This window comes from Poecile atricapillus, chromosome Z, assembly GCF_030490865.1.
Source record: "Poecile atricapillus isolate bPoeAtr1 chromosome Z, bPoeAtr1.hap1, whole genome shotgun sequence".
Taxonomy (NCBI): domain Eukaryota; kingdom Metazoa; phylum Chordata; class Aves; order Passeriformes; family Paridae; genus Poecile; species Poecile atricapillus.
The window spans coordinates 45648675-45674334 of record NC_081289.1 but is presented as its reverse complement, the minus strand read 5'-3'; the positions used below and the strand labels follow the sequence as shown (position 1 = coordinate 45674334).

At 40.6% G+C, this 25660-nt stretch overlaps 1 protein-coding gene and 1 long non-coding RNA gene across 2 annotated transcripts; one reads left to right on the top strand and one right to left on the bottom strand.

The window, feature by feature from the left end:
* Nucleotides 1-805: 805 nt before the first annotated feature.
* LOC131573743 (amphoterin-induced protein 2-like) lies at nt 806-9532 on the bottom strand. The gene is made up of 2 exons (XM_058827969.1): nt 9203-9532; nt 806-2546 (listed from the first exon to the last, which is right to left on the bottom strand). The coding sequence occupies exon 2, from the start codon at nt 2471-2473 to the stop codon at nt 908-910; it is 1566 nt and encodes a 521-aa protein (XP_058683952.1). The 5' UTR covers nt 2474-2546; nt 9203-9532; the 3' UTR covers nt 806-907.
* An 8987-nt stretch (nt 9533-18519) lies between these two features.
* On the top strand, nt 18520-23953 carry LOC131573744 (uncharacterized). The gene is made up of 3 exons (XR_009276236.1): nt 18520-18602; nt 19359-19457; nt 23832-23953. It is a non-coding gene; the product is annotated as an uncharacterized LOC131573744 (long non-coding RNA).
* Nucleotides 23954-25660: the final 1707 nt, after the last annotated feature.

Genomic DNA, 25660 nt, shown 5'->3' with positions numbered 1-25660 from the left:
TCTCTCACCCCTAAAATTAAGAAGGAGCCCTGGTGGTGGTGGCATATTTGTTTACCACACATGATGCCAAGCATACAGTGAGCAGGGGAGGTAAAGACAAATGGTTATAACCAATCCAGTTATCAGCTTAATTAGTTACTGCTGACTTGTGTAAGTCCTCATATATCTGACAACTTCCATTTTTTGACTGAGGCAACAGCAAAAGTAGCATGTTAACTTTTACCTGTTTCATTACATGAAACATTTATGAACAAATGCAACCATATTTAAACATGCAATCTTGTGACTATATTTTGAATAAAATCATTACAATGCCCCTCATTTAATGTTTTCAAGCAAATACATTATCAGTTGAAGGCCACAAAAATTTAGCCAGTGCTGCTAGGCATTTTGGTGGCAAATTTAACCCTTTTGTGCCAAGCAGTCCAAGAAAAATCATGACTTTTTTCCCATTGTGATTTTATGTAAAGACTGGATGAGCCTGTGAAAGGAATTGCAGAAAGTCTGGACATTTTTCTCCTTAGCTATAAGTTGTTTTTGTGCACACTTCAGAAAAGCTGAGTTATCAGCATGACTGAGTGTTGCATAGGGGTCAGCCCTGCCTCTGCAGAGTCAGCTCTATGGACTGAAAGTGTCTCTAAACAAGCACAATAAATTGCTGTGTATGGGCCAGAGTAAAACCAAGCTTGCATTAAATTTATTCACAATAATGACAAGCCGTTCGCTTTTCCCAAATGAGGTATTACTGTTGCACGGCCTCTACAGAGAGGAGACGCAGATCAAGGACTGACAAAACATACCTTTTTTTAAAACATTTTATCTCTTTTATTTGTTTGTCCTGATGGATTGCTACAGGCAAAGGAGGTATTAAGAAATGGAACTGCACGATACAAACACAGGCAGCAAACTAAGCTGGCGGCATGAAAGGTGTATCTGAGAACACAGAGTTGACAGAGTCAGAGTCGGATTTTGTTCGAGTAGTTTTTAAGATACTCTCTGTATTGACACTGTCATTAGGAAACAGTTTTACTTTCCCATTCTGACTCTGTTTTGGTTCGTGCACGGGTTCCAGGAAAACCACCCGTTTACCAGTGCTAGCTTTCTTCTCATCAGCTGGCAGCTCTTGCGGCAGTGTGGAATTCAGTATGGATGGGTGGGCACTACTTTGGTTCAGCTTCCTCTTCTTCTTTTTTGCCTTACATTGACATGGGCAGGGGGTCAGATAGAGATACAGCAGCACTAAAATAATACTGGCCACACAGGCAGCAAGGGTGGTAAAAGCTGTATTAAATGCTTCATGAGCGTGGGACCTGTTCACTGTGAAATTGCTAACGTTTATTCTGACCTCTATGGTTTCATTTAATAGTCTTTTCTTATTTATTGCAATGCAGGAATACAGCCCTGAGTTCTCTAGCTGGGCATCTGTTATCTCCAGGCTGCCATTAGGGAACACCTTGAAGTTATCAGTCTCCCTGTCTGGCTCCAGCAATCTATTGTCTGGACTAACCCAAACAAACTGTGTGCCCATATCGCCGATTCTGCTGTCACAGTGTACAATCAGCCTGTCACCAACCTGGGCATCGTGAATAAACCCAAAGGCTTGGAAAGAGCTGTTGACAGTACTTTCAGAGCAATTCATAATGTTGTCATGCAGCAAAGGCAGTTGATTATGACCTCTTGGGTCTGACTGCAACAAACAGCTGTACTCATTTTTGAAGTCCACCACTGAGCTGAAATGCCTTTGATACCAGAAGATTAGCATGGAGTACAGGACACAGTCACAATAGAATGGGTTGCCATGAAGATAAATTCCACTCAGTTGTCTGGCTGGCACTGAACTCAGGCGCTGAACAGGCATTGTCTGGATGTGATTAAAGGAAATGTCCAGCAACACAAGGTCTGTCAGTTTATGTTTTCCAACATATAAGTCCAGTGGGAAATGCGAGACCAAGTTGTAGCTTAGGTACAGTTTCTGTAATTTGTACAATCCTCCAAAGGCTAAAGACTCGATCTGGTTTATTTGATTGTTGTACAGCAGGAGAACCTCCAGTGCCTTTAGCTCCTGAAACACAGGGCTGCTCAATGTTTTCAGGCTGTTGGATGACAAGTCTAGATACATCAGATTTGGAGTTGTGGAAAAGCTTCCAGCACTAATGCTGCTAATGCTATTATGATTGACTATTAAAGTGTTCAGTTTCTCAGACAGCACTGGGACCCATTCAGGCTCCAAAATCCCGATTCTGTTATAACTCAGATCCAGCCTTTTCATAGATTTATAAAGATTTCCTGGCACTCGAGTGAGGTTCTTATTTGTGCAGCTCACGATATCACTGGCACAGATGCAGGCTGCTGGACACATCCCCGGGGCACTGCCACAAACACTCACGGTGAAGACCAAGAGGCATGCGAGTCCTTTGCAGTTCACTTTAAAAACTCCAAGTCGAGTAAGAAGTGTCCACCAGTTTAAAGACATTGTCACTGTCTTTCAGCTGTCTCCCAGTGCTCCTTGCCACAGATTACTTGTGCAGTTACCTTTGCACTCGTTGCTGTCAAAAGAGGGATACAGAGGTACAGCACGTTAACATTTACCATTTGTACTCTGCATCATATCCTATGCCTTTTGAAAAACAGGGAATTAATCCTTACGGTTTCATTCAATTAATGGTAAAATCTAGTCCTAAGGTGAGGTAAACTTAACATTGATTTTATGTAAACATGAAATTCTGCATTCATGTGTCAATATATATACTGTAGATACAGTATTTTTTATCTTTAAAAATAATGCAACTATTCTTGAGTCTTGGACAAACTAATGCAATTTCTGATCATTAAAAAAAAATTAGAAATGTTCCTCCGTGGAGTATGACTTGGCAATGGCATCCCCTACCTGTTTCCAAACCAACACAGATAGAATTCCCAGTAGAAGAAAGAAAAAGCCTCATTCTAAAATGTTGTTTCTTGTCTAGTGGGAAGCAGTTACAACATGCTTTTCTTTACAATCAGAAAATGTCACACGTTTTCAAGCAAAGAATTTTCTCAGCCTGCCTAGCTTTAAATGTCATACCAATTTCTTTTTTTTTTTTTAATTCAGTAACTTATGGTTCAAGTAGCAAAAGCCTATTTTGAAAGTTATTAAGGTTGTTCAATAACAATATTTTGTATTCTGCTTCTTCCACCTTTGCCAATATAAGTAATGAGGAATAAATTTATGCCTATTGCTTACCTCAGGCATAAGTTTCGGGAACATTCAGTAAGGATGAGTCAGCTGTTTCTCAAAACTTAGTAAAGAAAAAAAATATTTTGTTCCTATGTAGACAGAAAAACCCCAACCATACTATTTTCTGAGACTATTTTAGAGTCAGTACTGTTTGAAACAGGGACGTAAGATTTGGCACAGTGGGGACTCTGTGCTAAGGGATACACTTTTTATCATCTTATGGGAAAATGTACGCATACGTTGCAGAGGAATAAACATTTCTGTTCATTCTTGCTCTCCCTGGTACCTATTTAGAGTTTGTCAGTAAATTCACAGGTGAGTTCATCTGCATGACCCCTTCAGAGTTCAGATGTGGTATTCAGCCCCCACATTATTATCCTCAAACTCATTTCTCCAATTTCAGCCACCTGTTGGAGCAGTATCTGAGCAGGACAAACCCTGCAATGTCTGCTCCATGCTGCTGATAGTGGCTATGGCCAGGAGCCTTTGGACAGTGGGATGAGGAGAAAGAAGTAGCCTCAGACAGAAAGGAGAAGAATAAAAGAAGAAATTGTATTCTCTGATGATGCAAGATGGATGAAGAAAAGATGAGACTTGAGGGCAAAAAACTTAAAATCAAGACCTACATGGTGGAGGGCAGCAGGGCAGAGGGATAGTGAAAGAAGGAAAGAGAGAGAAAGGTAAGAGACATGTAGGGAAGGAAGTGAAAAATCAGGGGAGGTGGATGCTAATGGAGTATCATCACTGTTACTGAAGAAACTGAGCAGGAGGTAGTCTGAGGATGCAGAAGTCAGTTAAGGCACACAAGACTGGAAAAGCAGATGAGGATGGTGTAAAGGAAAGGACTATGCAGAAGACAAGAGCTTCAGGAGGTAAACTTTGGAGCACTCCTCTCCAGAGAATTTACATCTGCTACTTAAGGACCTAAGATTACTGATGCAATTAATTAATATATGCCAAAACCAGAAATTTTCACTCCTCCTCAGGTCTTTATTTCCCCGCTTCTGTAGCCTTCTGCCAATCTGACAGGCTGCTGTCTTCTGCTGACAAATCTACTCTTAAGTCAAGTGGTAGAAGATGTGCTATAAAACTGAAGAGCTGAACCTTCTAATGATCCATTAGAAGAAAAAATATGAAGGCAGAAAGGGAAAATAGGACATTTCACCTTTCAAAAGAACTTATATATATCGTCCTTGTTTTCACTAAAAAAATATAAAAACATTAAGAGAATTGCAAGACTGCCAAGTCAAATGCTCAAAAGCAAAGTGTCAGAATTACATTTTTATTTCCATTTTAGATTTTATATACAGTCCTTGGTTACATGATTTCTAAATTTACCCCCCAAAACCTTTCTTGACACTGTGCACAGGTTCTGAGGAAGAACAGGGAAAAGAATGGGTGATTACATCAAGAGCTTGATAAATCCTTATCCCTGAGAACTGCAGCTGTCCTTGCCTTTGTCACAAAATTCCTGTGAGATCAGGCAAATTATTTGAACTGGTGACTATTAAAAAATAATGAACATATTACAGTCACCAGCTTGGCACTTTTAAAATAAGGAACCTCTGCATGTTAAATTTGGGACGGACTGATCTAAGGAAGTACTGAGATGAGAGTCAAAATGCCATGACTCCATCCATGACAGTTATGATTTCACAGGGATCCCTTGTTTATACAAGGGATATACTAACATGATTTTAGCTATAGAAATATTGTAAAAATAAATGGATTGGTTTGAATTAAAGTTTAAATCAGGATTCATAAATTCTTCCAGGCTTTTAAAGTCTCCTGAAGCCTCTAACCGCATGGGGTTTTCAATGAAAAGCTAGGAATCCAGAGGAGTATTTTTTTAACCAGTCCTAAGCTCCTTACTTAGTTGTTTTTGCTAGTTAGGTAGTCTATAGCAACAATTAATAGATAGAAGTTCTTCTAGAGGGTGAAACCTATGAAGCATTAGAGAAACTACCACCAAAAATCAATCTGTACCACAGTGTGAATTTGTATGGCATACAGACATAAGGCACAATGAAAAAACACTGGCAGATGAAAAAGGTATTTAGCAATTGCTCATTTAGTTAGTCTACTGCATGAAGCAAGGCATCTGAAAACCACATTACCATAAAACCACACGCCTGAAGACTGGATTATAAAGCATCCACAAAACAGGAGATGAACAGTTGCTGCAAAGGTTGCCTTTCCCACTAACATGTGAATGCCTGATTCTGCAAGCTATGCAGCCTAATTTTTAATATAATTGCACTTGTAACAAGTGAAGGGCACTTAAAGAACTCATCTCCCACGTTGAATGTAACTGTTATCCTGGAGATACTCCAAATGGGACATACTAGATCAATGCTCAGGCTTGTAAGAGTTACCAAAATTAATACTAGATAACCTTGCATGTTTGCTTCTTTCCGTGCCTACAATTATCTCATCAGAAACTCCAAGCTAGTCTGCAATCAAATACCATGGGCAGACACAAATTAGTCAATGGTTTAGATCAGCATAATACCCTTTAGTTCTAAGCAGCAAAAACAGTTCACATGGGCTGAAAACTGGATTGTCCATTTTCAAAGCTGACTGGAGCTGCAAAATGAAAACTGTTTCAGATAACTTGCCTTGTCTGGCAGGGAAAATCCAAATTATAAACATCCTAAACATACCACAGGACATACAAGAGTATTCAGAGAGTACTCTGATGAGCAGAAGCCTTCCTTTCCACACCCGACTCACAGTGTAGTGCCTACATTCCCAACAGGTTCTTTGCTCTTTTGGAGAGTAGGACTGTTGAGCTGCAACTTGCTCTTCAACCTGTGTTCCCCATATCTTCTGCACAAATTACCCAGGATGTTCTGCAAAGCCAAGCACGTTCAACATAAATATTTATAGGGTATATGATCATTTGAACTTACTCAAAATGTCTGCATAAACATTTCTGGGCTGTAACGTGTTAAGTGGCAAGAAGAACAAAACCTACAATTAGCCCTATATTTAAAAACTCAGCATTTTGTTTCATCCCAGTGACACTACTTCAGGTCTTTTCTTGATTTCACAAATTTCAATATTGCATATTTTCTCAAGAGAGATATTGTTATTGAATACTATCAGCTAACATGTGCCAACCAACTTTGGCCAAGTACTTCACCATTATTTCTTAATGAGCTGGGTAGATACCTTTTCTTATTTATAGTAAAGTGAAGGGCATGGTTGGGAGTTTTGTTCTTGAATTCTGTTCAAAGAAATAATTTCTTTGTGATGTTGAACTGCAATACTTTAAGTTCAGTGCCAAAAACACATTACTCCCTGAGATGATTCATCTGAACAGTAATGGTACACATGCTTCTTAACTGTTCAAGAAGAAAGGCGGGACATATCCTATGATTACAGGGAAAATCCTCTGTGGTCAGAAACAGCAAAATTGACAACAATCAGTCACATTCTAGAGAAGCTTATAATTTTGTTCATGGTTTTGAACTTTTTTATGTGTATGTGTGTGGTGCTTTTTTGTTTATTTCTGAGGGGGTTCTTTGTTTGATGTTTTGTTTTTAAAAGCAACAAGCACCTAGACCTGCTGATGGAAAAGTGGACTGCCAAGCAACATACAGTCTCACCATCAGTTATCACATGAAGATCAACTAATGTCCTAAACATGCCTTTCTTCTTTCTCTGGGTTCTCTCTCCTACTGATGTGACATTAATAATATCTACACTAGTTTTCTCATCATCTCTAAGTACCTTCAGGCTTACTGCTGTTTCTCCAACAGAACCTGTACACCAAACTACCTCTCCCAGCTCATTTGAGACTTTGCTAAAAAATCTTTGTGTAGCACATCTCTTAATTTAACCAAAAAACTGGACTGGAGATCACAATTCACCTGAATGATTTTGCAAACACTACTATTAGTCTTTTCACTGTTAATAAAATTGGATTACTAGATGTTATTCCTACTGTAAAGTATTTTCGTGTATGTTGGTGATACAAATACTCCCACATTTAGCTGGTACTTTCTGCACAGTAAAAATGCAAGTATTTGCACACAACCCTGCTGCCTGCTGTACTACTGCAGGAATAGTGTTGAGCCCCTGGAGAGATCAAGCATTGGAAAACATTCAAGACCTCTGTTCATCATGCAGAAGGTTCACACCATTTCTACATCCCTTACCTCCTTCCCTTGCATCACATCTCCTGTAGTCACAGCCTTCTCTTGAGTCTCACCCCAGTCTCAGCAGCCCACAAGACACTAATACATCTCTGCACCTCTCATTGTCTTCAATGTCCACACAGGTTCTCTCGCCTTACACCAGTCTACATACCAGATGAATTAGGGCTGTACTAGTCCAATATAACAATACATGAAATAATAAAGTGACGGCTCAGGTGTTCTGTTTTCTCACAGCCCTGTTTTGTTTTCTGTAATGACCTTTGACAAAGGTTCCTCATGAACTCAGAAGCAAAAGTGATTTTTAGAATGGGGTTTTATTAAATTATAGCAACAATATTATACAAGTATAATTATTCATGCTTTTAGTCCCAACTTTATGAATCCTGTTCAAGGACATGATACACCCATTAATTACATATAGACTAATGGCATCCTATGCAATTAGTATTTTTAAAAGTTACATTTTTAAGGAAGGTCTGCATAAATGTGCATTCCTTGTGTGTGTGTGTGATACTGTCAGAGAAAATATTCACACAGCAGCCACCTCGCCTCAGTCTCCAGACTCTACTCTGCTTTTATCACTCCTGAGTGGAAAAGGCACTCTGCATCAAATCTTCCTGACAGCTGTGCTCAGCATCTCTGACTCAACAGACACAGATTACCCAAACATCGTAATCCATGAGATTTAGTGACATGATGGATTGAACAGCAACGTTGGTGAGCTACATCTGGGAGATGTCTTGATACACTAGCCTAATCCCTGAACTGGGCTAAACTGTGCTTGGTGCAGGACCTAACAGTGATGAAAAAATGGCTTTACATCATATTTGCAGCAAGCTGATCCTGAGATCAGCAAGGCAAATGGAGTGTTCTCTCTAGCCAGCATCTGGCCAGACCTCAATCATGCTGAATTAGAGATTAATTTGTCCTAGTAACCTTAGCCAGATAAAACTATCATCTCTCGCTAATCCCTCACTAAACATTGAATTTCCTTGAAGAGAGATTTTTTCTTAAAATACGGTAACTCGCTTGTCTTAAAGAAAACCGAAACACAGTAGAGCAACTGGGTGACGTACAGCAGAGCCTCAGTCGGACTAATCAACAGTCTCTTTATAGCAGTACCAGCTACATGAAGTCAACATCTCTGCAGCTCTTATCCCTCTGAGAGAGTAAAAGGGAAATATGCATCAGTGAAACAACAAATTCATCCCTTTTGCCACGTTACTTTGTAAATCAAGCTGCAACCAAGCTTCAACCTTGCAAATTACTTCAGTTGCTAAGGAGATCAGCAAATAATTAAGAAAAAATGCAATGTTAAGTGGCAGCGCCTATTACAGCATCAGTAATCAGTCCCCAAGCAATGTCAGATCTTACCAAAGTTTAGTTGCCCAGCGAAGATCCTCACCGCCTCCAAGAATTTATCTGAGGGCTAAACTTCACAGAAACCCCCGTGCATACGATTTGGGGGGGGTCTCCCGCTAGTCTCACGGCGGGGACTGCCTGCTGCAGCTCCAGACTCCTACTGGGAGTCGGCGGAGGGCAAAGTTTCCTAGAGCCCGGAGACCGAGCAGGCTAACCCGGCATCGGGCCGGGGGCACCCACAAGCATTCCGAGAGGGTCTCTGACCGACTTTCCCGGGCAGGCGCGGCCACTGCCGCCGTTCCGCGGCTGAGGCCGGGACCAGGTCTCCTCGGCCCGCTGCCGGGCTGCGCTCGCCTCCGGCGGCCCCTCAGCCCTGACTCCCGCCCCTCCGGACGCTACCCCCCGTCCTACCCCGGCTACCGGAGGGAGTCTGCTCCGCCACCCCTCCGGGCAGCGTTACCTGGAGCTTCCGATGGCCGCTTCATGTCCGGGGAGCGCGATGCCGGCCCCGCCGCCGCCTCCAGCCCCTGCCCCGCATGCTGCGCTCCGTTCGGCTCCGGGGGAAGTTGCGGGACGGCAGCGGCTCCGCTGCGCTCCCCCGCGGACGCAGGCAGCGCTGACCCGCTGCTCCCGGGAACGGGGCTGAGGCCCGGAGCTCGGCACCGGCGCCGGGTGAGCAGGGAAGGCAGGAGACTCCAGTCACAGTATCGACACAGTGGGGTTTTTATCCCCTCCTGCCTACGCCCTCCCAGTCTCCGCCGCCCCGCAACACCCGACCCGACCCGTCCCCACGCCGCCTGCCCCGATGCCCTCCCGGGCGCATCCGCGGCAGCGGGACGGAGCCGTCGGTGTCCCGGGGGAGGAGCGCGGCCGCTGCCCCCGCTCCGCCCCTCGCCGCCGGGGGCCGCCACCGCCCCGCCCGCTCGGGCCCCGCAGCGCGCCCGCCTCAGCCCCGCCGGCAGCGGGAGCGCTCCGCCGGCAGGGCGGGCGGGCTCTGCCCTGCCCTGCGCCCAACCCAGCCCGCATGCACCTCCTCGACGCCCGGGGAGGGGGGCACAGAGCCCGGGGAAGCCCCTTTTGTGGGAGGAGGGCGCAGCCGGCTCCTCGTTAAAGATGCATCAAAACTCCCCGTGTGCGGAGATGGAACCGCGGGGTGTTCGTGAGGCGCGGATAAATGTAAAAGGCATTGTGTTAGTTCTAGAAATTGTCCTCTGGTTAATTAAATGGTCAAACCCCACGGAAGATCCGTGGTGAACTAGGCTTTACTCAGAGCAGGGCAGTCTATCAAATGATAAAAGGCGTTATCTAAAATTAATTGCCGTGCACAGGGATTCTCTTGACCATGGAATCTGTGGGAGAACTGCTACAAATCAAATTGAGAAGTGTGACCAGATCATGAAGAGGCAAAGCTGCAGCTGAAAGCCAAAGTACACATTTACTTCTTATTCACACTTATTTTAACCTCCCCCGGCCAAGTTTCTCACGACATTTTCATCATAATTTAGAGTATCCTACATTTAGAGACTGAAATTGAACACAGGCTACTTTAGCAAATAACAGACATCATGGATTTATTGTCGTCCAGACATACAGTTTATAGAACAGTTCTCAGCAAATGGGCTTGTATATTAAAGCTGCTGCAAATCACACTTTTCTTTTAAGGGCACATAGCAAAGCAGTTTTTAATGTTAGGGTTCGTGGCTACATATAATGCTAAAAGGCTCCTTATTGTAGAACTCACCCTACAGGAAAACTAAACTTCTTTAGTATGATACTAGGTATATGTTAAAGATCTAATCCAATATATACCAAAGGTGAGATATAGGTGTTACTGCTATTGACTTAAAAGATTTTTTTAGCTACCTTATCATAAAAATCCAGCTTTTTATTCATCATTCTTATTTTGTGCTGAATTTCTATGCAGTTAGGCTATACAGCACTGAAGTAATTTTAATCTTGAGGTTATCGATTGAACACTGATTTGTTTCAGACTCTGCATTGGAATATTCATTTGTTTAAAGAAGCTTGTTGTCTTCATTTAGACTAAACCATTAAACTTTCCTGATGACCTTAATACTACAAAATACTGGGTGAAATATAAGTTGATCACATTACCAATACAGTCTGAGGAAAAGTGTAATCACTTTTATAGTCTTTCCCCTGCTTTCAATACTGAAAATGTTGAGCCTGAATTCTTCCTAAAGACTTAAGTTATGGAATTAAAATTCCTTCTCTGTTAGCATATGCAGTAGCTGTCCATTCATGAATTTTGTGCACACTTTTATTAAAGTAAACTGGTTTTAAAATGCTAAGGGTTTTTATTGCAGCTTGTTTAGACCTCAGTAAGTGTGGAGGATAAGTAAGAGCAAGGTGAAAGTACTGCTTGTAGCTGTTATTTAGATTCCAGCCATGAGATCTGGACATAGTAATAATTGCTTTGGGGAAGGCAGGATCCAGATGAAAGTGAAGTCCAATACTTAATGCAATTAGAATTTTGATTTCCAGTTTTATTTTTCTTGCTAATGCTGACTGGGATCTGCTTTTTATATTGGAGATCTCAGGGCCCAGAAGCTCAAAAAATTGATGGGCATGAAAAAACTCATAAAAAAAAAAAACTTTCATGAGTTGCTTAGCTTACAGAGAGAGGCCATCTGCCAATAAGCAGACTTTGCAGAGAAATCATGATCAAGGGATGTATCGAACAGTCTGAAAGGAGTTCAGAACCACAGGATTCTTGTAAGTCTCGAAACAGCTGGTTGAAAGCCTAGCAATTCTTTGTTCCCACTGAATGCTGACAAATTTGAACGTGGCATGATGCAATCTAATTCTTTGTGCTATTTCACAACATAAAGGTGCTTTTGTCACTTGTTGCATACTAAATTAGAAGGAAGATTACTTTTTAAAATCTAATTTGGATGAGAACAATTAGTATTTATCTTTCCCAAACAGCACTTATGTGAAAACAGTATCTCTCCAAAATCTTTGTTGGTCGTACATGGACACAAGCTGTGTGAAGCTGACAGTATATTAATTAGGATGCAATACCTCTCCTTTGATAATCTGTACAAATGTAAGGTTTCTGGCATCACCAACAGAGATTCTTATTGCAGCAAATTGCTGGTAGCTGTCTGCTCCTTCTGAAACCATCAGGATCCTGCCTGTGTTTCCCTGCCCCTGCACCAAACTATCTATTAGAGTGGAAGCTTTTCAGTGCTTGTTTTCACATCCTCTGCAGTGCCAGACAGACTGATGGGGTTGATAAGGTCTTTTAATAACAATATTTACTATGTGATCTTGAAAGCCCCACAAGTACAGAAATGCCTCTAGTATCTTCAATATTGAGTTTTTTTTAATTAAAACCACAAATTTATTACAGTTATATAATGAAATTGGTCACTAAAATACTTTTCCAAAAGCCATTTGGCTACAGGGAGTTTACAATACCTTCACGAACAAGCAATGTAACTACTGTGCTAGAGATTAACTAGGAGGCAGAGTACTGGAAGAAAGGGATATTCTCATCCTCCTCCTGTCCTCTTACACTCTGCATCTGGCAAGGACATGATTTTTCTGCCATAGTGCTCATGCAGGAATAAGAATTTCCAGCCTTCAGTTTAAGTCCTGGTTACATACATTATAGCCATTATATATCACACAGTAATAAGGGTCAGAGAGTCATATTCCATTTTTTGTGATTCCCCTCTCTCCATCCTGAATTAATTCTCTTTCAGTGCAAGTCCAGTCTGGGGGTTAGGGTTAGGGTTAGGGTTAAGATGTGACCTGCAGTCACTCTGCATGAACTCTGAGTCCCCAGAAGAAGACAGGGAGCAAGTTGCACAAGGACTTAAAAGCAGATTTATGAGTACCTGAGGGGAGTCCTCTTCTCCCAGCTGGCACAAATATCTTCAGTAAAGTCTACACCAGTTTGACAACAGCTAGTGGGCCTAGCTTAGTGGTGAACATGTGGGCCTTGGATCCTCTCTGGACTTCACTGTGAGACACAAGCACACATGCTTGGTCCTGTCAAGGCTCTAAAACTTTTGGCATGCCCTGAAGCAGAACATGTCCTCTGCCCTGTCTGTGTGACTCTGGGAATCCTGCAATGCCTCAGGAGATGAAGAGAACAAAAAGCAGGTCTGGTGGGGATAGCTGTGGCAGACAGGCCTGGCTGAGATGGAGTTCATTTCTCTCACAGCAGCCCTCACAGTGATGGTCTTTGCTTTGGTAGCTAGAAAGGTGTTGGTAACACAACACAGCATCAGCCCTGTCTCTCAGCATTTCCCCCCATGAGTAGGCTGGGGGGGGGGGTAGGATCCAGAGAGGGGACACAACTAGGCCAGCTGACTCAACTGAAGGGATATTCCATACCATATGGTGTCAGCTCAGATGTAAAAGCTAATAGAAGGAGGAGGAAGTGGGGGACTTTCATTATTTACAGTGTTTGCTTTCCTGAGCAATTAGTACATGTGCTGCAACCCTGCTTCCTGGGCAGTGGCCTGACATCACTTGCTGGTGGGAAGTAAAGAATAAAATTACTGTTTTTTCTATTTGTTCATGTGCATGCAAACTTTCGCTTTTGTTTTAGTAAATTGCCTTTCATCAGCCTATGAATAATTTTCCATCTTATTTTCTCACCCTGTTAGTTGGGAAGGGGGAGTGCTAGAGTGGCGTGGTGGGTACCTGGCATCCAGCCAAGGTGAAGCCACCAAAAATGATAAGGTTGAGTTCCTATGGGTAAGGATCAGGGGGTGGGCTAAGAAGGAAAACATCCTGGTGTCTGTCATAGACCATGCAGGATGAGGTGAATTAATTATTTTCTAAGCAGCTGGCTGACACTTCACAATCATTAGCCCTTGTTCTTCTGGGAGACTAACCTGCCTTATGTCTGGTGGAAACTCAACACAGTGGAGAGGAGGCAGTCTAGGGAATTCCTGGAGTGTTTGGAGGAAGATTTCCTGACTTGGGTCACAACCCCCTGTAATGCTACATCCTGGGGCGGAGTGACTGGAAAGTGGCCCAGTGAAAAAGGACCTGGGGGTGCTGGTGACAGTGGCTGAACATGAGCCAGTGTGCGCCCAGGTGGCCAAGAAGGCCAACAGCATCCTGGCTTGCAACAGAAATAATGTGGCCAGCAGGACCAGGGCAATGATTGCACCTCTAAACTTGGTGTTGGTGAGGCCACACCTCAAATCCTGTGTCCAGTTTTAGAAGAAGACTTCAAGAAAGACACTGAGGTGCTGGAGTGAGTCCAGAGAAGGGCAATGAGGCTGGTGAAGGGTCTAGAGAGTAAACTCTATGACAGTGGCTGAGGGAACTGGTTTGTTTAGCATGGGAGAAAGGAGGCTCAGGGCAGACCTTATCACTCTCTATAACCACCTGGAAGGAGATTGTAGCCAGGTGGGGGCCCATCTCTTCTACCAGGCAGCTAGTGACAGGATGAGAGAACATGGCCTCAGGTTGCACCAGGGGAGGTTCAGGTTGGACATAAGGAATAATTTCTTCTCTGAAAGGGTGATTAAACATCAGCCAGGAAGGTAGTGGAGTCACCAGCATTAGAAGTGTTCAAGAAACAACTGAAGATGGCACTCAGTGCTATAACTTCATTGTTATGGTGGTGTTGGGTCAAAGCTTGGACTCAATGATTTTTGAGGTCTTTTCCAAGCTTAATCATTCCATGATTCCTTTTGGCTCTGCTTTCCAACCAGTTTGAAGCTGCACCCTGAGAACAACTCTTCTACCAGGACACAACTCACCAGACTGCTCAGTCTCCAAGGAATCAGACTTCTTTTCTCCCCTTCCCTTCCCTTCCCTTCCCTTCCCTTCCCTTCCCTTCCCTTCCCTTCCCTTCCCTTCCCTTCCCTTCCCTTCCCTTCCCTTCCCTTCCCTTCCCTTCCCTTCCCTTCCCTTCCCTTCCCTTCCCTTCCCTTCCCTTCCCTTCCCTTCCCTTCCCTTCCCTTCCCTTCCCTTCCCTTCCCTTCCCTTCCCTTCCCTTCCCTTCCCTTCCCTTCCCCTCCTTTTTTACTCCCACATGGAATGAATGCTATTTATTAGACTGAGGACAAAGAAAATGGGTCTTTAGACCCACACCCAGTGTGGTGATGTGAGAAGATTGTACTCACTCCATACCTGGACAGGTGGTTCCTTGTTTTCCATACTTAGGTATTCAGAACTGACTTTTCTTCCTGTCACTCACGCATATTCTGTTACTCCCTGTTTTCCCTTTCATAGCTCTGCAGATCTAGAGGGGATGTTTGAAGACATCACCTATCCACCACTGCCATCTTTTCTCATTCTATCCTCAAAAATGCCATCAGCTGGTAAGTACTGTTGAAAAGGGAGTAAGAATGGTTACTGTTAACTTGAGCTTCTCATTAAGAGTGTGTATATTTCAGAATAAATTCTTTATACTACTTTTATTTGTTAATATACCCCTGACTTCTGGCCCTTTCTACGTTCAAATGCCTCTTTAGTACTCAAAATATCAGTCCCTCAGTTTGGCAGGTTTGCTGTTAATTGCAGTCTTCCCTGATGTCTTTGTTTTCTCAAGGGTTTCATAAGACCAAAGACAGGGAAAATATCATCAGATACATCTTAAATATCTCTGTTTATCAAACTGATTTATTTTACTTGCTCTGTGTTGGCACCATCAACTTACTGACTGAACATGCAATTTATGTCCTGGATAATTTCTAAAACACTGAAAGAGCCTAAACTGAGATGTTCTCCATTCAAAAGTGTGTTTCATACATTGAATGAAAAATAAATGAACATTCTGAGATGACTTCTCATTTTGAGAAAAATCTGCTCTTGAAATCAAAGCTTGGAAAAATGGAGGTGTCAGTGGCTTTGTGTGCCTTATGGATTTTTGGGGTCTGTGAGTCTTTGAATTTGCAGACCTCAAAAACACCCAAAGACCTTTTTAAGCAGTATTCAAATCTTCAGAACATATTTATATGCAAGGAAGGCATTGTTAAGCACTGGAGGATAATTTATTTTAATTTTCTATTCCGTAGGCAGAACTTGAGAAAATGTTACAAATTAACAGTAAGTTATTGGTTCACTGAATTGAGCCTTTAAAAGTAAGGACATTTGGGAAAATAATTTGTCATGGCCTTGAGCAGTCTATTTTAAAGCAGTATAGTAGCTTTTCTATGATAACAGGTAACTTAACCTTTAAAATGCAGTTCTTCATGCAAATAAGCCTGGGTAATGGACTTTAAAAGGTGATTTTGCATGCCCTCAGGCATTACTTATTTCTTGGAACACTATGTCTCTCTCACATATCCAAAATAAAGCAGGAAATCTTTTCAGAACACCAGCTTCATTTTGCATTATAATGGAGTGTAGTGACGTTCTACAGTAACTGTAAAATATTATCTAAAGAGAGAATATGCAAGTGGATTTTCTAATGAAACATGGATACTACCCCACAGCAATATATAAAGTATTTGCAATATTTATAGTCATGAGGTAAAGGTAGATGGACAATCTCACTCTCGGCTTTAATTGTTCATGGATACAGCACTAGAGTGGCTGTATGTATCAGGAGTTAGAGTTCAAATCCATTTTGTGGATATGCAGCACTGGTAGGAGATTGAGAAGGTTCTTGAAGTATCTTATATTGAGTGTGTGACTCATTTAATTGGCTCCTACGTCCTGCTCCCCCTCATACTTTTCATGGTGCTTTTCTGCACATTTTCTGTCTCATTCCAAGACCCCACATGCTGAATATGGTCATGAATGGTCACTGTTAGACATGATCTGTCAGGTGTGTGTGCCTGAGCTTACAGAGTAGGAGAAAGCACAGGAGGTGGTGCATTGCATAGAAAAAAAAGAAGACAAAACAAAAGCAATTAAAAAGCCCATCTAGAAGATCAGTGCAGCCTTCCTCTGCATCTCCTTCTCCCCGAGGTGTGAGCTGTTGGCCTCCATTCTGAGATCAAAGTGTGGAACCTCAGCTCACAGTACCACAGGATTCTCCAGGCTGACACCAAGACACCACATCTAGTGCAGCTGTGAATTTGCTCAGGGGGTGTGTGGGGGTGTAGCTACATGTCTGAAAAGGACAGGCAAGTTTCTGACACAAATCCCTTCAAAAGGGAGTTTCAGATCTGTAACTCTTTATGACAATGAGTTATTGCTGCAAGTCAACACAAATACTTTTTAGATGCAGAACCAATCTTTTATTTTTACATTTTATAAAATAAGAAACCAAATCTCCTAACAATTATGATGCCTTTTGCCCAGCCTGTGTCCGATTTAATTCAGAGATTTTACCACCAGCTTTTAGCAAGTGGCTGACAAATAACATAGGCGAGCTAAGTAGGAAAGAAATAAAATTGTATATTACTTTGGTGAACAGTGCTTACTTTGAAAAGGCTGTTATGATCCATAGTAATCCAAGCTAAAACTGCTCTGACTTTGCTTCAATAATAACAGGGATGAGCACAACCATCCATTAATATTTGTTACTTTTGTGAAAAAAAGGATATAAGGAAAAATCTGCTCAGAACTGTCACTAAGATCCTGGATATGAAGGCAGCTTCTGTGCTTGTTTCTTTAGGCAATATATCATCTGGAAATAAAAGGACACATTGCCCATTATTCATAACCATGCATCTTGAAAGCAGCAAAGGTGACTACAAGGGTAGAATTTTGTTTGTATGCAGACTCATGTTTATTATGCTACTTATTCTTTTTGTTACAACCATAAACCAACACAGTCCACTGCAGCAACTGCATAATTATCTCCATAATGACCGTGTAGTGCCTTCTTGTTTGCAGTGACTTTGGGAATGCTGGGGTGACCCCTCATTGGAGCATGCTTCTGATCCACTTCAGATTTTGCAGAAAACCTTGCTTTTTTTTCAGTTTCAGGACAGAAAGGATTGCAGTGTTGTTCAAAGCAGTTTGCTCTGAAGCAAACTTGTGTTTTCAGAAATTGGAATTCCCTGTCCTGCTGTTTCAGTCTTGTGCAGAGGTAGAAGTCAGAATCAGTATCTCTTTTAGGCTGAGTTCATAGTAAGGGATGCCTGAGAGTCCTCTTTAAACCCTGATATTTGTAAGAAGGGAAACTAATTTAAAAAAACATGTTTTTTTGTTTTTTTTTTAATTTGGCTCTTTTGAGGCATATGATCTGACAAAAGCTATGAGACCTAATTATGGCTTTGATCATATACCAGTTTCAAAATAGCAGTTAATGCCTGTATATAAATGAATACATTAATAGTAAATTCAGGAACATACTATGTATTCTTGTCCATGTACTCAGTGGAGGTTGTAGTTTTTTCTAATAGGGATTCATTTCCAAAACACCTGGGTGGTGGCTGATAGCATCTGAGTATCTGGGTTTTGAAAAATGGAGAACTGATAAAAAGTAATATATTCAGAATAATCAGAAAATATTTCAAGACAGCTTATACTTTGAACTTCAAATGTATCTGAAAAAAATTGACAGGTCTAGAACTTGAGACTGATTTTAAAGTGGAGGAAAAAAGTATTTTGAAAAATGATTACCCAACAAACAAAGGAGAGAAGAATCTTCTTATTGGTAGAAAAAAACTATTATGCTGGAATAAGAAGCTTCCACAATCCATTGCTTCAGTCACCACCTCCAGTAACATTAAGTAAAGCAGAAATGTTTGGGAGCATGAGAGAGCATATGGTAAAGACTTACCCTCTCTGTCTCCCTGTTTACATTTCAGTGTTCTGAAAAAGCAATTATTTATTTCAAATCCTGAAACAAGAAAACTTTTTTTTTTAATCTTTGCATTTGCACTTGATTACAAAGTGCTATTGAAGATTTCCATATGAATAGAGCATCTGCTGGGTATCCTGTCCAGAAGGAATCTCCAGTAAAGGTAAAAGCTCACATTCACTTGCTTGGTTCTTCCCACAATCAGAGCATTTGCTTGTTACTTCTCCTTTACCCAGTGATTTTTTTTATGAAGCTTGTTGGTCTAACGTTATGTCTGAGACTTCTGTTCCTCTGTAAGTTTGGCTGAAACTTGAAGTCCCTGGGGAGACAGACAGCTACAGCGACAGACAGTCTGTCTGCACAAGCCTCATTTCCTTGAGAAACCATGTTAGAAAGAAAACAGCCGAGATGGGATTACCGTGCCCAGTCCCTGAAGAAGGAAAAGTGGGAATACTGTACATTGGCTTTGCCAATATTGCCTTTAAGAGTGGAGGACTGCAGTCAGCTTTGTTAATGCTCATGTACCTATGGTATAATGGATTTCAGCAGGTACCTTCACTTAATAACCACTTATAGCCTCATTTAGAGCTGACTTAATTGATAAGAGACTGAACAGTCATGTTGGTAGGTACTGCAGAAGTTAAAATTGGGTAATTCTGGTAAATGACACTTTAGAGTCTTCTGACCTGCTCAGTTCACAAAGCTTTAAATATGTAGGAGAGAAAGGACATCCCTCCATTTATTATTTATACAGGTAAATTCATCCCCTTATCAGTTCCCTGAACTGATCTTACTTTTTCCTCTCTTGGGCTATATATTTTGTTAATAAGACTTTTCAGATCTAGCAGAAATTTAAAATACAAAATCTGAGGCTAAGATCATGGCATCCAAATTACATTTTTTTTTTTTTTTTCCCCAGGGCATACTCATCTCTATCATTTTTGTCAGCAAGTAACCAGAAGGAAGAGATTTATAAAGCAGATGTCAGAATGTCAAATCTGCCTTCAGCTGATTTTCTGTAAGTTTATTATCATATGAACTACTGTGTTCAAGGATATATAAAAAAGCCCAAAGTTTTGTTTGCATTAGTAAATAAAATATTTTAAATGGGAAGCCTACATGCCAAGCAGTGGAAAAAAATTCCATTCTAACCTTTGGAAGGAATTTTGCTCTTTTGCCACAAGAACCAATCAGTTTTTATCAGACAAAGCCTTTATTATTTGATAACTCCCTGTGCCCTCACAAATGATTGCTTATTTTCCATCAGCCATCTGACTGCTAGAAGCTTGAAAAACAACACATGGTGGGGCAAAATAACTGCCATGCTTTAACCGTGTCTGCTTTTCTCTTCTGGTAAGGTTTTTTTTGGCTACAGAGAACATCTGCTTTTAATGAACACAAATAAGTCAATAAAATTAATATGTATGTTATTATGAGGTTTTCTTCCCTTTCTATGTAAATATGATTAGCATTTTGAACTCCAAGTACCTTTTTTGGAGTTTAAATATAGCTCCCTGTTTTTTGACATCAATACAATAATAATGATCATACACATTGGAAGAAGCTGCAAGGAAAGAATAATTTGTGCACCTTCTGTGGTTATTCTTGGCCTCACATAAATCCATTCTCTCTGGATTTCCTAGAACTTATTTCTGTATTCATGCTAGTGTCCAGTAGGATCTTGCAAAGGTCAGTGTGAGTGGAGACAATGGTAAGATTAAGATCCAAGTAAGAATCTGAATCTGTTTTAAATACTAGTTCCTTTTCTGTTGTTTTGTTTGTTTGTTTGTTTTTTGTTTGTTTTGGGTTTTTTTGTTTGTTTTTTTGGCTGTTGAAGTGCAAAGGTTAATTTTCTTAACTCGTAGAATTAAATTTTGAGAGTCAGGGTTTTTTATATTAGAGCAATTTTGTTTTCTTCATCTTTGGCCATTGCTACCTATTTCAACTTGAACAGTTTGTACCCACACAGTTTCTTTTATTTTTTGTTGTTTATGGGTTTTGTGATGTTACTCATGGCTTATACCCAGCCAAACATCAAAGCGTGTTCTCAAACAGTATGCATGAATAGTTTTACTGAGGTATCAGGTCATCTATGCTCTTTATTCCTTTTTTTAATTAGTACCCTTAGTAGCTGCAGGATCATTTAATCTTTGTATTACTACAGATCTTTTGGCTGGGAAACTGGAAGCATGTAGCCAGTACTCATCCTGTTTTCCAACCTTGCCTATTCACCTCTGGTGGTGAGATCCAGCAGTCATCTTCTTCTCTCACATATTTCTGAGCCCTGCAATAACTGTGGAGAAATAGTTCAGTTGTTTTTGAAGTAAATAGAAGTTCATATGTTAGACAAAAAAAAAAAAGTTTGGTATATTTGGCAAAATTCATGTAACAGCTAACATCACTTGAGCCAAGCCACTGCTTTTGAGACATGCCATTTCTATTCAGAGCTTTTATTTAGATGAAGATATAACAAAATTTTATTTCAGCCAGACTTGATTTTAGGTTTAATTTGGACTGATAGTACATGGCTAATAGATACTTGAAGTTAGAGGGCAGATTGTCATGTAAGTTTATGCTCTAGTTTGTTAGTTTGTAATGTCAATTTTAAAGTAATGACCAAGGGATTAATTTTGGAAGGGCTGGTAAAGCCTTATTTTGTTGAGATAATTGATAACCTGATAACTGATAACCTGATAACTACAATTCCCATTGTAGGTTTCAGGTTTTGGTTGCTTATAGCCTTGTAAATATTTCACAGTTGGAGCAAGAATATCCCACACTAGCTCTCTGCCTCAGTTGGTGCTTGATTAGCAGGTGTCAGGCATTCAGATATTTCTGAAATGTTCTGATGTATGTCTAGGGATAAAAGGAAAAATTAACAACCAGTACTGCCTGTGTTAACATTCATGAAGAATTTTCCCCTAGCACCTCATTTTGCAGGAATTTGTGAGGAAGTAGTCAGTTTGTAAATCTTTGAATAATTATGTTTTGCACATTAATACACTATATACCTTTAAGTATATGGCACTGGAAATTACATAGTCTAGGATGGAGCAAGGGGAAAAAACTGTCCTTTGGTCTTGAACCTGACATCTAAACTGGGAGTCTAGCTCTTTTTTTTTTTTTTTTGTTTTGTTTCGTTTTGTTTTGTTTTCCTAAGGCTTCATCTCAAGGACAGAATATCTGGGGGAAGGGAGATCCTTCTGTGACAGTAGGGAAGAGGTGAGTATGAGAGAAAAATGGTAATGGAAAAAATAGTAGTCAATGAGTTCACTGCACAGAGAAAAGTTATGAACGAAGGTAAACACAGGCAAGCTTATTTCTGGTTGACACTGTGTGATCAACTAATATCAATCAGAAACTCCAATAAACCCCAAGTTTTATCAAAAAATCAGGTAATCATAGAAGAGTTTTAGATGGGAAGGGACTGTTGGAGACCATTTGGTAAAAGTGGATTCAACTGTGAAGTCAGATCAGGTTTCTCAGGGTCTTACCTAGTTCCAGCCTCTCTGAGCAACCCTTTCCCGTGTCCACTTCAGCTTGTCCATGGTGAGGAAACTCTGAGCCTCTTTCTCAGGCAGACATAACTGACAAGCTGTCTCCTGAGAGGAAAACCTCTGAACCACTCAACGCTGCCTAGTAACATTGGGTAAAATTGTTGATTTCAGTGTAAATATTGGCAGTGGATGGCAGCTTTTTGACAGTGATTTTCTATGAGACTTGTATAAAATGAGGCGTACAGGTAGCCTGCAGCATCTGTCTGGAGTTACAGAGATCTCTGCTGTATTTCCCTCACTTTTGCTGCATCCAGAAATTTACTTTTTCCTCTGTCTTCTGTCCTTTCCTCCGGTTTACCTGTTTCTAATCTAATGGGAATCTTACTGGAAACTAAGCTTTTATTCAGCTAAGCCTGTCTCTATATGAGCCACCACCTGCTCCTGATGGACACCCCACTCAGCCTGAAGATTTAACTTGGCAGAACTCAAGGTTCTCAGGGAAATAAACTTTACAATTTATCCTGACATCCACCTAAGCACATCACATAGTACAGAAAGTTCGGTAAGATTTTTTAAGAGCATTGCAAAAAGGAAAGAAAAAAAAATAGAGAAAAAGCAAATTTTGTCCTTATCCCTGTTACACAAAATAATTAAGAATGTTTGAAAATCTAGAACAATATTTTGATTAACAGTAATGTATGTATTTAAACTTGTATGCCTAATCGTTCTAGATTAAAAGAAAAAGTGCATGTGTCTTGCATCCAAAAATAATTTTAATTTACAAGTATGGACAGTATTTATGTCAGCACCAGATTTGGTCATGGCAGCTTAGCATCTGGCATGTGGGATTGGCAGCACAGTCAGCTGTTGTATGGAATAGCAGCCTTGTTTTTTATTTGTGATTTTTCTTATTTTCCCATTCATCTACAAATGGACAAAAAGAGCTCAGGAAAAAACCCCTGCTGCTAGGCTTCTCTTTGAAAGTGTAAGGTGGTGAATACATAGGTATTGCCTATTATATAGGTAATTCACATAAGGTGGTGAATTCCTTATGTGGGTTTCATTAACACAGAATCTTTCTGCAGGTTTTCCAAGGCAATAAAGGCTATTCAATCATTCTGCCTGGGTATCTCTGTTCCATGAGAACAAAGGTTTACTCTACTCTTCAATGTTAATAACGTTTTCTCAGATAAGCAGACCTTTTGTTATTAGGTTACTTAAATATAGTTCCTATTGCTGGTAAGTAAGGAAACCATCCCTGGGAGAAAACCTGCAAATTGCCTGCTCTGTTTGGCCTGTTGCTGGCCAGACACCTGGTGAATGCTGCTCAGCAACTCAGCACAGCACAGCTGGGAACCAGGGTGGGATTGCAGGGTGTGGATAGCGAGAAGTTGTGGTTGCTGGAGCTACCACAGCAAGGGGAAATGCAGCACTGCAAAATCCGTAAGATTAAAAGCTTCAAGAATTCCTTTGTTGAAAGAACTTGATACTTTTTAACTTAACAGTGATATATCAAGTTTAAGGCATGGTGATGCTTTATAGTAAGCTATCCGTTATGGTTAAATACAGCCTCATGTTCTTCTGAACTCTGAAATCTGATTTGAAACTTTGTTGGACTTCTGTGGACGCACAGTTATGCTTTTAATGAGTTTGTATTTTATCTGGGACCAGTACACTCATTCCAAGCTGATAAGTATGCTGTGTGCTCTAATTGTTTCTCTAATACACTTGAATCACAATAATATTTATATGCTGCAGGAGTACTTAAAACATAAAACCCCCTTTTTACCAGTAGTAAAAACCCATGTATGACTGAGTGACTGATAGATAATTTCTGGTGGTGAAATAATTGCTGTAGGTTGTATGTTTTCATTTTTTAAGTCCTTTTCTTATAGGTGGGATAGTTCTCCAGCCAACCTTCAGAGGACCTATGCAAAGCTAGGAAAGACCCTTTGGAGCCCTGCAAGGTTCAACTCAGGCAGAAGGACCCACCCTCCCCATGGGCAACAGATATTTTTTCAAGGTAAAGACACTCTCACGGATGACTGCTCCTGGGGAAGGGAGAAAGGGTGTCAAAAGATGAAGTGAAAAACTTGAACACCCTTGACTGGAGAAATGGTCTCAACTCTTCACAGTCCAGTCATAAATAAAGTGCTGCAAAGGAATTGTTTTTGTGACAAACTTGCTCGTGGGCATTTAGAGGACAAAGTGCTCTGTATAGTGATTTGTGCCAGACATCTTGGGACCATTCAGTGTAGTTTTGGATCTCTTCCACCATTTTTAGATGAAAGGATGTGAAAAGAATTGATCTTTCAATTTTTCTTAAACATGGTGGGATTTATATTGCTCTGCATTTGTTCCTTTAGACTGTTAGTTGAACAGCAGTTATCACAGGATGTTGCTCAGGTCATTTATTAATGTTTATGCAAAATATTTATGAAGGTGGGTTCTATGACTGTTTTAATTTCACAGATTAAATGTTTCAGGAACAGAGATGGATAACACCAGACATTCTAAATAGCATCAGGTAAATGGAAAAACTGTATGTATGTGTTTATTGCCTTTTCCCATGCCATTTTCCACAGAGATTTGTCTAATAGTTGCTTCTATTTTGATGTGGGACCTATAACTTCTAAAGGGGTTTTAGAACCATGAACATATGGTTTCTTCATGGAAAGAGTAGCCAGCTCTTTCTGTGAAGGTTAATAAAGTGATCTAATTAATTTTACATCTATTAAGAGGTGAAGACTTCAGAAAATGAAGCCTGATTATGGAAAAAACCCTAATACCATCTCCTTCCTGAGTAGGTTTTGCTGTGGTGTCTCTGTTCTGGAGTGAAATGAGTATTTAACTAAATTAAATGAGCTTTTCACTGAAATGAAAACAACAGGCCTCCTTTTTAATTCAAGGTAAACCCCATTTGTGAAAGACTTGATTTCCTTTGGAATATCTACTAACCAAATGTTGATTTCCTGAATTTAAGACTAATATTTGTTCACAGCAAAATTATCATCAATCAGGACTAAATTTCCAAGAACACAGACAGGCACATAATGCCTGATGAAATATGGTGACGTAAATGAAAATCATTTAACTTAAGAGGGGCAGTACCAGGAGCAGGATTATTTCTATGACTCTCAATTCTTAACTATTTCATTACTCCATACACTTTAAGGAAAGAAGGAGCTGCAATTCCTTTTTCTGTTGTCTATGCAAGCAGGTAGAGAAATCCACATGGGTACCCAGCCAGTTAGAATTGTTTTTGATGTGTGTTCTCCAGCAATGTATTCAGACACAATTTATCAATAGTTAAAAATGGGGTCCCCACCATTTTCCATGACAGTTTGTTTCAATATTTACTCATCCTACCTACAGCAACCACTGCTTTTTTCACTTTGCTTTGGTATGGCTTCTTTTTGAGTCTTTGGCTTCAGTTATGCCTTTGACATATGCATTTTACAGATAGGCATGGTACATGAAGACCTGCCAAGGTGCAAAGAATTTAGCATGACCTTGACAAAAATCCTTTCCAAAGTCCATTATAATGCTTTTCTGCTACATCATGCCAACAACATCACTCAGTAAGCCATCTCTGCTTAGGAAATTGAGCTTCAAGACTAAGTATGTTTGAGTAGGAACAAAAAGTACTTCCGCAGGTAATAAACAAAAAAGTTATTTCTGTTTGATGATTAATTCAAAATTGATCTATCTTTGCTTAAGAGTA